The sequence below is a fragment of the Lepus europaeus genome, chromosome 5 (genome assembly GCF_033115175.1).
Source record: "Lepus europaeus isolate LE1 chromosome 5, mLepTim1.pri, whole genome shotgun sequence".
NCBI classification, from domain to species: Eukaryota; Metazoa; Chordata; class Mammalia; order Lagomorpha; family Leporidae; genus Lepus; species Lepus europaeus.
The window spans coordinates 33,781,247-33,795,492 of record NC_084831.1 but is presented as its reverse complement, the minus strand read 5'-3'; the positions used below and the strand labels follow the sequence as shown (position 1 = coordinate 33,795,492).

Below are 14,246 nucleotides of genomic sequence, written 5' to 3'. Positions count from 1 at the left end.
AGGCTGTTTTGTTTTGCTTAGTCTAAAAGATTCTAGTGACTTTGGACTTCATGTTTTTTTGGAATGGTCTAAGATAAGAGACCAGAAATATCTGGACTTCATTTCTCCCTTCCTTTTATGTCAAAGCTTTAGTCTTTATGCCTATAGAGAACCATCCTGAGTGTTACCCAACACTTTCCACACATTTTTCCTAACGTTTACTCATTTTTAGGATTCAGCACAGATACTATCTTTTCAAGGAATGTTTCTCTGTCCAGCTTCTTCATGGCCAAACAGGCAGCAGAGATTGTGTAATCTTCTGTATACTTTTGGTATACTGCTTACATTGTTGAATATAATTTTTTTAAAATTACTCTCATTTGTGGCCAGAGAGAGCAAGCAAGCCAGATAGTACTCCCATGTTCTGGATCATCCCCCAAATGTCTACAATGGCCAAGACTGGACCAGGCCAAAGCTGGGGTATAGGAACTCAATCCAGGTCTCCTGTATGGATGGCAGGAACTCTCACTTGAGCTGTCATGGCTACCTTTCTGAGTCTGCATTAGCAGGAAGTTGGAGTCAGGAGCCAAAACCACTATCAAACCCAAGAACTTCAGTGTGGGACATGAGCATCTAAACTGTTAGGCTAAGCGCCCACCCCTGTTGAACATAACCTTATTAGTTGTCTGTCTTTCCCACTCGGCTGTGTCCTGTTGTGTACTACTCAAGGATAGGGAATGGTGTTTTATTATTTTTCTCATAACCCTAGAGCCCAGTGTATGGCAGATGTTCCATTGTTTAACTGACCCAGTTTTGCTTAACAGTATACATCTTTGTTTGGTACTGTGAATATTTGTCAGAAATTGCAACCGAAATTTGATGGTAAATGATCTTGGCTCTCTCTCTTTTAGGTTTGATGAACATCCCTTCTGAATCTTCCCAGCCGTCCCACACTTCGTGTTCCTATCAGCACTCTCCTAGCAGTACAGTGAGCTCTCATCCACACAGCAGCCAAAGCAGCCTGTCCAACAGTCATGGCAGTGGCCTCAATACCACGGGCAGTAATTCAGTTGCACAAGTCTCGCTGTCCCACCCTCAGATGCACACACAGCCGTCCCCACATCCGCCTCACCGACCACATGGTTTACCACAACATCCGCAGCGTCCCCAGCACCCAGCTCCACATTCGCAGCAGCACAGCCAGCTCCAGTCCCCCCATCCCCAGCATCCCTCTCCACACCAACACCTTCAACACCATCCGAACCATCAGCACCAGACGTTAACACATCCAGCACCCCCACCTCCACAACAGGTATCCTGTAATTCTGGTAAGTTTTATCTCCTAACTTGTGTGTGGCTAACCGTGAATTGGGATCTATCCTTTGTTATTTAGGGCTTATGTAGTGTTTTCTACCAAAACCCTTTTCATTTGACTCCTTTTGTATTTTCTTGCTTTAATCCTATAATTATAAATCATTTAATCCACAGATTTACCTGGAGATTTTCTTAATTAGAATTTACTGTGGCAGCATTAGAGAAACTCAGCAACCCTTTCAAGTTTTGGTTTGCACTCTTGGTTTTGTCCTTCTGCTCACTGGAAGTATTTTTGAGTGTTTGAAAAGAGTGGAGTGCACAGTGTTGTCTGCACTCTCACCTGATACATTGTGGTATAGAGGAAAAGCATGTAGTTCTGTCAGAAAGGCCTACATTTGAATCCTCATTATGGTTCCTGTGGCCTTGGGTAAATTACTTTTTTTAGCCTTGTTATTTTCTAATGTATAAAAATGAAGCCAACACACCCTATATACAGTGTTTGGTGTTAAGAAGATCATACTGAGAATACAAATAGGAATTGCTTAGGCTAGTACTTTGTGTCTAACTATTCATGAGTATTTCCCTTCTTTTCTTCCCTCATTCCTGTCCAGTATCTCATCTTAGAATGATAGATTGCAAAGAAAGAAAGCATTCTTCATATCCTGCTTTAAAAAAAAAATCTTGTGCGACTATCATTAAGATAGACATTGATGTTTTCTGGTGAGGTTAACTGATGTTATTTACAGACTAGGCAGTCTTTGCACCATGGTAATCTAAGGTGGTGCTGCGGAGTAGGAAGGGTTTGTTACCACACGCTGTGCAGGGGTTGCTTTATTTTTGTTTGCCAGGTCAACATTTATTAAAGGAGCTGTCCTTCTGCCTGCTAACAAAAATATTAGTCATGGCAAAGAGTGCCCTAGTTCCCTGGCATAATTTTGTTTCAGAGGGCTTTTGTACTTCTCTGGCTTTTTGACTGTGTTGTGCTTACCTTAGGAGATCTGTATTCTAGAATCCTTTGGCTATTTTATTAAGTAGGTGACTTTAGTCATATAATTCTGATTTCCTTATCAGTAAAGTTCTTCCTTGACTAGAGGATCTGAGCCTGATAGATTTGAATGCCTGAGGCTCACTTGGGTCATTATTTAATACACCCACCTCCCAAATAAATTTCTCCCTAAATTATGACTTGTTTGAGGGCAGGGTCATGGTGTCTCTACTTCATTTTTTATTGTAAAAATTCATGATTGATAATTTTATATGTAACTGGAAGTTAATACACCTAAGAGTTGTCTGTGATGCAGCAAAAATTCCTTATTTTTTTTTTTTTAAGATTTATTTATTTATTTGAAAGTCAGAGATACATAGAGAGAGAAGGAGAGGCAGAGACAGAGAGAGAGGTCTTCCATCCATTGGTCCACTCCCCAAATGGCCGCAATGGCTGGAGCTGAGGTGATCTAAAGCCAAGAGCCAGAAGCTTCTTCTGGGTCTCCCTGGATGCAGGGGCCCAAAGACTTGGGCCATCTTCTACTGCTTTCCCAGGCCATAGCAGAGAGCTGGATCGGAAGTGGATCAGCTGGGACTCGAACTGGCACCCACATGGGATGCCATGCAGGCAGCAGCTTTACCCACTACATCACAGCACCGGCCCCAAGTTCTTCCCTTCATCTATTCAAGGTTAATCCTAAAAGCAGAGGAACATGACAAGAATCACTGAATGGAGGATTTTCTTCCTCTGCTCAACACTATCTCCTGGAAGGCAGCTTTTGCCCTGTGGCCTCCGAGTGGTGACTACTTTGTTGACATACAGACTATGGAGTCTTAAGCTCTCCTGATGATGTCAATAAGAGAATACCATTCCTGACTAGAAATGTCCTGATCTGGATCCATCAGAATTTCTTTATTTAAAAAAATAAAAGATTTATTTTATTTAGTTGAAAAACAGAGTTAGAGAGAGAGAGAGACAGAGGTCTTCCATCTGCTGATTCACTCCCCAAATGGCCACAACAGCTGGAGCTGAGCTGATCAGGAGCTTCTTCCAGCTCTCCCATGTGGGTGCAGGAACCCAACAACTTGGGCCATCCTCCGCTGCTTTCCCAGGCGCACTAGCAGGGTGCTGGATCGGAAGTGGAGCAGCTGGGACAAGAACTGCTGCCCATATGAGATGCCGGCATTATAGCCAGTAGCTTTACCCACTATGTTACAACATTGACTCCCAGTTCTCAGTTTTGATGTTCTAAGGTTACCATGTGATTTGCAAGCTGCCAGACTAGAGGTTAGAAGACCTAGGCTAAAGTAGTGGATTCACTGTGATGATCTTGCTAAGTTATGCCATCTCTGTGGGTTTAGTTTCCTTTCTTTGTAAAATGGAGAGAAATAGTACCCGTTTTGCCTGTCTCATATACCAGATTGCCTCAACACATGATATAAGGGAATAAGTTCTTTTATCAGACTCAGCAAGGGTCAGCCAATATCAGGAGTAAGACCAGCTCATTGTCTTCCCTTAAGATACACTTCAAATTTTCAGTATCCAAGAATTATAGTGTTGTCAATACTATTTTTATAGGTGTTTCAAATGATTGGTATGCAACACTTGATATGCTAAAAGAAAGTTGTCGAATTGCCAGCAGTGTTAATTGGTCAGACGTAGACCTTTCGCAGTTCCAAGGTGAGTATTGGTTCTTTGTGATGTATAACCCAGACACACATGAGCCTGTTTTCTCTTGTAGATTAGAAATTTCTTTGTAGTAAAAATAAACACCTTCATTTAAAGGCATTTCTTTTGCAGTTTACAGTGTGCTTAAAAACAACATTTAATACATTATAAATACACAATGAAGTATTGTGGCAAGTTGATAAAGCAGAGGGCAGTTTGGTCAATTTAAAAGAATAAGGCTTTGAATAGTTGTAAAATGTCATTCTTCATTGCATGGGCAAGTTGCTGCCATAATCTGGAATGAGCCAGTGGAAAGTTTGAGAGTTGAAAAAATTGTATCTTGCTATTTTCCTTGCAGTATTTGCAAAACTATGCTAACTGTATTTCCAATACTTTCCTCATAGGTCTGATGGAGAGTATGAGACAGGCAGATCTCAAGAACTGGTCTTTAGATCAGGTTCAATTTGCTGATCTCTGTTCTTCTCTTAATCAGTTCTTTACACAAACTGGCCTTATCCACTCACAAAGTAATGTTCAGCAAAATGTTTGTCATGGTGCCATGCATCCAGCAAAACCTTCCCAACATATTGGAACAGGTATGGGCTTTGTTAATCTTCTCAGCTATCTTCTAATCATACAGAATTCACTTCTTAAACAACTTGGTTGCCAACAGTGGCAGTGATCCTTTTACATCTTATTTTTCTTTTGTGATTTATATAATTATTTTATTTACAGTTAACTTTCCTTTGTAATATTTATCCTTTTATTAAGTTATCAAACAAGAATTAAATTCTCTCTCTCTCTTTTTTTTTTTTTTTTTTTTTTTGGACAGGCAGAATGGACAGTGAGAGAGACAGAGAGAAAGGTCTTCCATTTGCCGTTGGTTCACCCTCCAATGGCCGCTGTAGCCAGTGTGCTGCAGCCGGCGCACCGTGCTGATCCGAAGGCAGGAACCAGGTGCTCATCCTGGTCTCCCATGGAGTGCAGGGCCCAAGCACTTGGGCCATCCTCCACTGCACTCCCGGGCCACAGCAGCGAGCTGGCCTGGAAGAGGGGCAACCGGGATAGAATCTGGCGCCCCGACCGGGACTAGAACCCGGTATGCCGGCGCCGCTAGGTGGAGGATTAGCCTGTTGAGCCATGGCGCCGGCCTAAATTCTTTTTTTTTTTTTTTTTTTTCTTTTTTGAGAGGCAGAGTGGACAGTGTGAGAGAGAGACCGAGAGAAAGGTCTTCCTTTTGCCGTTGTTCACCCTCCAATGGCCGCCGCGGCACACCGCGCTGATCCGAAGCCAGGAGCCAGGTGCTTCTCCTGGTCTCCCATGGGGTGCAGGGCCCAAGCACTTGGGCCATCCTCCACTGCACTCCTGGGCCACAGCAGCGAGCTGGCCTGGAAGAGGGGCAACCGGGACAGAATCCGGTGCCGCAACCGGGACTAGAATCCCGGGTGCCGGTGCCACAGGCGGAGGATTAGCCTGTTGAGCCGCGGCGCCGGCCTAAATTCTCTTAATACTCATTTTAACAAAGACATTTTTGAAGTAATATCAATTTAAATTTGTGAAGATTTGTAGTGAAAACCAAATTAATGTTCTGTTTAATGGAAGTGTTTGGTCTAGTGATTAAGACACTGGGGTAAGACACCTGCATCTCATACCAGAGTACCTAGGTTCAAGTCCTGATTTTGCTCCCAGTTCCAGCTTTCTGCCATAGAACCTTCTGGGAGGCAGCAGGTGGTGGCTCAAATAATTGAGTTTCTGCCACCCATATGAGAGACCTGGATTAAACTCCTGGCTCCTGACTTTAGCCCAGACCATTTCTGGTTCTTGGAGATATTTGGGGATGGTACCTCTTCCTATGTTTCTGTTACTCTCTTTCTGCTTTTTAAATTAATTAATTTTTTAAAAGATGCCAGTGTTCTACATTGTAATACCTGGGTTTGATTCTGGGCTTTGACTTTCTGCTAATACAGACCCTGACAGGCAGTAGTGATGGCTCAAGGAATTTGGTTCCACATGGGAGACCTGGATTTCCGTCCCCAGCCATTGTGGGTATTTGGGAGAGAGAACCAGAGGATGGAAGCTCTTTCTGTCTCTGCCTCTTAAATAAAGTGTGTGTGTGTGTGTGTAAGTCCAGTGTTTACTTGAGAAGTAGACATAATAGTAAATTTGCATTGTTCAGACTCTGTAATGAGAACATGGAAAAAATGAGAAGCAATAGAAATTTCTATCTGAAAATAAAAGTGTTTAGGAATGTGACAATTTCAAAAAGTTAAGGCTATTTAATGTAGATGACTGTTTATTACCACATTCCTTTTCTAATTTCTACCCTTCCACCTTTAAGGTAAGAATTATTAGGCCATAAAAGAGAATTGAAAAAAGAAATATGGCTATACAAATAAAGATTGAATCAAATTTTGTCATTTTGTTGTGACTTGAACTCTAAGGATTTGTAAAAAGAAAGCTAAGATTTTGTAGCACAAAGGCTAGGAAATTGTTAGTATACAGGTGAGCCTAAGTGGTATGACACCTCCAGCCTGGGATAGTCTTCAGAAAGTGCACTAGGCATGCAGGTTGAAGGCTGGTCAGCACTTGGGAACAGAATTCACCCTCACCCTTTCTGCCCCCAAGAATACTAGAGCTATAGCTTAGTAACTTTTCTCTTCTCTTTTCTTCCTGAAAAGTCAGTGTGGTCAGAGAGCACTCTTCTGACTGTAAACTTTACTCTAAAAAGACATGTTATCTTGAAGCAGTAACTGCAGGTCAGAAGTCTTAGAATTCTGTTCCTGGTCTGTCTCATTTCCTTTCTGGTCCTCTTTCCTCTTCTGTATGGTTGAAATAGGTCATCTCTGAGGCTATCGCAAGCCTGGACAGTCTGGATTTCCAGTGGCAGGTGAACACTTAGACGCAGCCAAATCCAGCATGTTTTACCTTAATAGAAGAGGAAGGTTTTTCTTCTCTTTTTAGTTTTCTCTGGAAAAAATGGTTGCTGTTTTAGTTTCATTACAAGAATCCTAGAATTCAAGTGTAATTTTTGTGAAACTCTAGAAACTATAGGGAAATAGCCTTTCAAAAATTCCAGACATTTTTTTTACAATGTGAACCAGTTTTATGGTCTTTATTCCCTACGAGTGAGGGGGGGGTCATGATGTTTGTTCTCTCCCTGTCTATTTTGTGTTACAATTCAGTGTTAATTGACATTTAGACTATTATACTGGATTGCACCGAGTAGTAAAAGTATATCAGTTCAAAAACCTTTTGAAGTAACATTTGAATGAAATCTGTTCCCCAGCGCCACACTCCATAATTACTTTTGATTACTTTTGCTTGGTGTGGCTGTTTTACATTGTGCAGTTCTTTATTGTTACTTTGTGCTTCCCAGTCAGTTTGTTAATTAGGACACACGTCATTAGGCCTGCTTCAGGAATAATTAGAGAGAATCAGGGCAATAGAGAGATGGGCCATAATAGGAAGCCATGAGTTAGGATATCTTGAGTGCTAGTCCTAGACCTGTCAAATTAATGTTTCTTTGAGTGAGTCAGGTTAGCTTTTCTGAGTTAGTTGCCTAATCTTCATAAAACGGGGATTTCACTTGTGGCTTTACTGAGAGAGTCAAATGAAGTAATGGTTATGAAAATACTTTGGGAGGTATGTGACAGCAACAATAGGCATAGCTTGCCTACAAGCTTACAGAGTTGGCGGCAGCACTAGAATCAATACCAGTGTACCTACAGCCTGGTACTGTGTTCAGAAGGCCAGCACCCACTTCAGGCAGTTTTAACATCGGAAATGAGTAGGTTTTCCTTCTCCATTCCTCTGTATGTTTCCTGCTTCACTGAATTTACGTACAGTTCTGTTACCATTTTTCTTTTTAAATTTTTATAGTTTTTTATTTTTATTTATTTTAAGGATTATCCATCCATTGGTTCAGTTCCCAAATGCCTGCAACAGCCAAGTCTGGATTAGGCCAAGGCTAGAATCCAGGACTCAATCCAGGTCTTTCACTTTGGTGGCAGGGACCCTTAATCTTAACTGCTGTGCCAAGCACCTTGCCCCACTGTTAAGATTTTAGTGCTTGATTTGTTTTACTTATGATAACATATTTGTCCCTCTTTCTGCTTAGGAAATTTGTATATAGACTCTAGGCAAAATCTCCCTCCTTCAGTGATGCCGCCCCCTGGTTATCCTCATATCCCACAGGCGCTAAGCACTCCAGGAACAACAATGGCAGGTAACATGTGTGTGCTGTAGTTGATACTCAAGAGGTTAATACTGAAAAGCTTTAGTCATCCCAGTATAAAAATGAGGCTGCCTCAGGAAGGAGTGGACTGTCTGTCAAGGGAGTCTGGATGGCAGAGCCTGCCCAGCCACTTTGCTCTAGTGCTGGAGAAGGGGTTGAAGCATCAGCCACTAAAGGCCTTTTTAGCCCAGGATCCTGTGATTCTAATTGGCCTGTCTCTCTCTGAGGTCCTGGGGCATAGAGCTATTGAAGAGTCCTAGGTGTCTTTGAGGATATTTGACTTTAACAAGACTTTAGCAGGCTTCCAGAACCTTCTTTGGCTCCTGTAGAAACTCCTCCATTTGTTCAAGTCGAGTCCTGCAGCTTTAGTTTCCAGGAAAGTGCCTTTTTGAGGAGCTAAGTTTCTAGAGTTACAGGTTTATAAACTTTTTACCCTAAGCTTTGAATGAAGGATAAGTTACATTTAGTCAGGGCACTAGAGCACATTGTTAGAGCTGGTGGGGATCTTAAATATCACCTTGATTAGGAAATGGAGGTGCAGAAGGGGAGGACTTGCCCAAGCCACCTAGTTTGCTGAGTGAGCAAATCATAACTCAAGTCCCAGTGTCTTAATTCAGAGACCATTGTTTTTCTTGTATATTATAGAACCTTTAACCTATTTTTTAAAAAAGGCAAAAGGTGAGGTGGAAGGAGAGCTGTTAAAAGAAGTGTGCCAAGCAGTAATGAAGAATGAATTGAGACCAAGTGACAAGTCCTTTGATGAATGAGAAAGCAATGTTATCTGTTGGCAGAGCTCATTAGTAATTTGTTGGTGGCATGATACAGTGGTTAGGACTGGCCCAGCCACCTAACCCTTCTACCTTAGCTTCCCTGTCTGTAGAAGGGGTCTAAAAACACAGCCCAGCTCCTAGGAATATTAGGATTAGATCAAGATTACATGTAATTAAATCATGTAAATGAAAGCTTGATGCACAGTGAGGAATTGATATGTTTTTATTAAGTAAATAAAAAATATGGACATTTTCTACCATACTCTGATAATTTAGAACCTTAGCATTTTTGTAAAAGTGTACATTAGAAGTTACAGGTTTTACGAGAAAAATAAGATTGGCAGCAGACTGCTTGAAATTTTATAATCAAATAACAAAAATAGTAAAAATTCCACAGCAGTTAAAAAGATACACTTAATTTCTGGTAAAAGAATGAAATAACAACTGCATGTTAAATAAAAATGAAGCTGGTTTAGAATGGAGTTTGTCAGAATATAGCGGACAGGGGCAGAATGTACAGAATTTGGGGACTGCTCACAGAGTTCATGGCCAGACTGATCAGGAAGAAGACCTTGGGGAGAAGGGCATTGTGCACTCAACTGTGTTCCTCTGTGGTTTACTGTATTCCACTATGTTAATGTTCTTGGGGTTCACTGGCTATTAATTAACTTGCTGGGGGAAATTGAGTCCCATCCCGTGTGACTTTGGTGGTGCACGGACATTGTTCTGCTTACCCTTCTTGTGTTGGCCAGTGTGCCGTACTGAAACACGTGGTGGAGCAGAACAGACCCCCAGGGAAATGGTTGCAGCAGCGCTTTGCTAGGCCCTCCTTGCCACAGTCTTGTGTAATGGAGAGAACATGGGTTTTGGAGTCTGATGAACTGAGTTTAGATCTTATCTTTGCCTCTTAACATACCTATATGACTGTGTCACTTGCTCATCCCCTTAAGCCCTGTCTCCCTTACCTATAAAACGAGGGACATAAGAGCCAGTTTGTTGAAGGCTCATGGGTGGATTAGTGAGATAATGTGTGCTGCATACGTGACACCTAGGAAGTACTCTGTAGGAGTGAGTTCATTTCTTCCTTTGAAGTCACTGCTGACGTTGCCTCCTTCCTTCCAGGTCATCACGGAGCCATGAACCAGCAGCACATGATACCTTCCCAAGCCTTCCAGATGCGGCGCTCGCTGCCTCCAGATGACATCCAGGATGACTTTGATTGGGATTCAATTGTGTAGGGCTTGTTTCTATAAGACCCCAGACGCCAACATCACCTTTCTGTGCAGTGAAGGGAAAGGTCTAAGAGAATCCAGTTGAGAAAACAGAGTTGCTAATCACTTTACCAATGTTACCATAATTTCTTTTGAAGACAATCAGAAAGATTTTAGCTGGATAACTTACTGCTTTTATCTGACCCAAACAAGTACTACATGTTTGTCTCCCTGCCAGCTGCCCTATGTAGCTCCTAACTGTTGTGTGATTTGGACAGCTTTTTGCATATTTGTGTCAGTTTGATGTTAACCACAAGTGCCAGACTGATTTTTCAGACAGAGCCTGTTTTGCTGCAAGCAGTTTATAGATACATATGTGTAAATGTATGTGCAAAAATGACAGAAAGGCTTCACTTTTTTCCTAATTGGACTGTGTCTTGGAAAGAAAGTTACAGTCAGTTTTTATTCTTTGTCAGGCTATTTCCTACAAGACGTTTATAACTGATGTATGGAATTAGATTTTTCCAAAGTCCAGTTTCCTCTTTAATCTTTTTCAGAAATGTGGGGAATGAATTCTACCCAGTAAGTCAAGGAACCCAGAGTTTAGTGCTCTCCAGACAATCCAGAAGGGCATGTTCTTCCTGAGCAGCATCAAGGACTGACCAAGTTTGTTTTGAGGCTTGGGGATTACCCAGTATATGTTGTTCCTTGTCTGTCTGTTTTCCTAAATCTTTATTATAACAGCTCTAAAATTTGATCAATTAGAAGCTGGGCATTGCTTGTTTTTTTCAGCAAACCAATGCCTTCACATTCACTTATGTATTTATTATTCAAAAGTATTATTATAATATTTATTGCTACCTTCTGTGAATGCTCAGCTCCTCTTGGGTTTGTTAAGGAAGAATGTGGTATCCAGAAGTGCAGATAGTTTTTCTTGATAGAGTTTACAGACAAGACAATCAGAGGGACATTGTGTCATTCTCTTTATCATAACTTCTTTTACCATGTGAGTATATTTCTCTGTGTGAGCATTCCTGCTGATTGAGACTTAATAGCTAAATAGGGTGTTTTCTGGAATTTGAATCAAGAGACCATTTGGGCCACAGAACAGCAAGGCAGTGTTTTTAAAGCAAATTTCCCCATTTAATCTCGTTCTACTTAGGTAGGACTGGAAAGGAGGATAGGACTACACATAGATTTTGTTTGCCTCAGTCATTAAGTGGCCTGCTGGTTCTGTTGTCCTGGGTGTCTGGATGCATGATACTTGGTCACTTTCTTTGAAATGTAGCCCACCTCTTAGGGGTCTGTATTAGTTTTATGTCGTATCAGTTATGTTGCATGGATTGATTGTATTAGCTTTATAATAATAAAACTAGAGGAAATGATTTTCTTTTCCTGATTATTATATATTGAATTGATTATTTAGACCAGATTTTTTTTATTCTAATGGAGAAACATGTTCCATCAAATCAAAGAGTAATAACTGCTTGCTGGTTGCTTTTTAGCATTGCTGCTCTCTGTCAGCCATGCTAAAATCACTTTAATTAGCCTTAGTGGTTCTATGGTTGAGTAATGTCTACTTGAACTAAGCAAACATCTGTGTGTGTGTGTGTGTGTGTGTGTGAGAGAGAGAGAGAGAGAGAGAGAGAGAGAGAGAGAGAGAGAGAGAGAATGTGTTAGTGAATGTGTGTATTTTTTTAAAATGGAGTGTTGCCTTGAATGAATCACTGGGAAGCCAGCCTTGGTAAGGGCTGGTGAGGTTGAGGAGAAAGGAAGAGCTTTATGTTTCTCTGTTATTTAGACCCTGTTTGGCATGAGAAAGGAGGTTCAGTTCCAGCCCCTTAGATGAGTGAAGATCAGTGGATTCTGGAAAGGCAGCCAAGAGGCCCCTCTTAGGAGGATTTGAGGCAGGATAAGATGGCAGCCTGCAGAGTGAAAGCTTGGGAAAAAAAAAAAAGGGACAGTTCTAAGTAGTCTACTCAAGTCACTGTTTTCTAGACACCAGGATCACAGTTTTGAAACTGTTTAAATTGCTTGAGTAGCAATGTGCACTTTAAACAATTTGGGTAATGGAATGCAGTCTTAAGCTGAATAATTTGAACTTTTGAGTAGAACCACTGATGATGATTTTACAAATTGTGTGAAGCTAATTTCCCATTTGGCAATCATTTTCTAATTTGCAGTGATAAATATTTTTATGAATATTTAAACTTACCCATAATGGCCCTGGAAGCAAAGCCTTTGCCCGGACCCATTACACTCTCCTGTGATCCACCTGACCTGGGAGCCCAGGACAGGCCTTCTCTGTGGGCGACAGCCAGCCTAGGCTACGTGGTGAGGTGCAGAGGTCCCTCTAGTGGCCATTTCGGTTGGTAGTGGTTCGTGCAGAGCAAGTTCTGTTTGAGGCCTAAATTGACTGACAACCTGGGAAGAAGAATAAATACATGTAATCAGAGGGGGCACTGTCCAGGAGAATAATCCGACTGGCATTTGTGGCAGTTTTTGAAATGTAAATGTATTCATGTGTGTTCTTGTAAATATGTGTCGCTCAGATGTCCTTCATTTGAAGCGGGAGGGAATCAATCGGGGATAATTTCAAATGGAATAGAGTATTTTGATATTGTTCATTCAGAGGGTGATGTGTATATATCTATATTGTATATATGTGATGAAAATGCATTGGCTTTTTGTGCAGACACAACCTGCTCTCTGTACTGCTGTTGGACAGTCAGTGTTTTAATGTTTCTACAGTTTTGCTATTGCACGATTTCATATTTTGCCTCTATGATGAACGGCACCCATTCTTTGTAACTGTTCAGTGCTGTAAAGAAATATCCCAAGTGTCATTAGGATTGTTGCTGCCAGAACTGATATGCATGAATGGCACTTAAAATAAATAGATTATGTTAACTCTATTTACAACACCGATTGGTCTGGTCATTTGCTGCAGTTGAGAGGATAAGACGGGAGCTAGTTCACATGTAGAAATCTCACAGGCAAGACCTCAGAGTCCTCAGGGTCCTTTCCATTCTACCTCAGAACAGTAATTGGACACTTATTGGACATTTATTGGACACTTCACTAGCTCCGTGAACCTGGGAAGTTATTTAATTTCTCTGAGCCTCATTTTCCTTCTTTATAGTGCGTATAAAATGAGGAAAATTCCTGTTCCCCAGATTCTAGTGGGACCACATGGACATACTTGAGCATTTTAGACCAACACCTGGAATGTAAATCATACTGGTTCTCAGTGTGTACTAGGTGCTGTGCTGGACAGATAAAATGATCTTCATTTTACAGATGTTGGAACAACTCAGTTGGAGATGTGGCTTGTCTGGATCCTTCAGTTGTCAAGTGATGGCTGAAGTCTGAATCCAGTTATTTTTGACTTCAAGTCTATGATTCCCCCATCACCTTTTAGCCGATCCTCTCATCCCAAGGTAATTCCCCTGTCCCTTCCACCACTCGTGCTCTAGTCCTATCCCTAGTGCTACCTTCCCACACAGCCAGGTGAAAGTAGAGTTTAACATTCGCTGAGCATGCACTGTGTCAAGCTCCCTCCCATTAGAAATCCAAAGATGAGAAAGCCACAGCCCCTGCAGGCTTGCCCAGAAAACAGGTAGCATATGCCAGCCTGGGGAGCTGGGGCAGGGAGCCACTCTGAAGTATCCCCTGGCCGGGCAAGATTCTGATGGGGAGACATTAGGTCATGCTGAGGAGTTGAGGCAATGTTTAGGAAGGCTTTGCGAGTGGTTATGGGCTGTTGAGGTTGAGTCTTCAAAGAGTCCCAGATAGACAGGAGGGCGATTTCCCATTTGTACCACTGCTTTGAGCCATGTATGGGAGCTAGATCAGTTTGGGGGTTGTGGGTTGAGGTGGGGGAAATGTGCTGCTCATTGAGAGCCAGCATAGCATTTTCTCAGAGCGTGGTGCTGTCCCAGTTTCATTGATGTGGAAACAGGCTCAGAGAGGCCAAGCAGTGGGCAGACCAGTAACACTGGTGGAAGTGAAATTGAACCTGGAACCTGTCTCGTTCAAGAGGCCTCTGAGTGTTTCTCATTTAACCCACAGAAACATGTACTTAT

The 14,246-nt window shown here is 41.8% G+C and overlaps 1 protein-coding gene across 3 annotated transcripts in view; it reads left to right on the top strand.

Moving 5' to 3' along the window:
* FOXJ3 (forkhead box J3) overlaps positions 1–13,067 on the top strand; it is a 160,527-nt gene extending 147,460 nt beyond the window's left edge. For 2 of the 3 annotated variants that reach the window (XM_062191083.1, XM_062191082.1), the window contains 5 exons: positions 891–1,307; positions 3,857–3,958; positions 4,351–4,542; positions 8,064–8,171; positions 10,073–13,067. In XM_062191083.1, coding sequence (XP_062047067.1) covers positions 891–1,307; positions 3,857–3,958; positions 4,351–4,542; positions 8,064–8,171; positions 10,073–10,188 — 935 coding nt within the window. In that variant the 3' untranslated portion in view covers positions 10,189–13,067. The remainder of the gene's footprint in view (positions 1–890; positions 1,308–3,856; positions 3,959–4,350; positions 4,543–8,063; positions 8,172–10,072) is intronic. The other variant, XM_062191084.1, reaches the window with a different exon arrangement.
* The last annotated feature ends 1,179 nt before the right edge of the window (positions 13,068–14,246 follow it).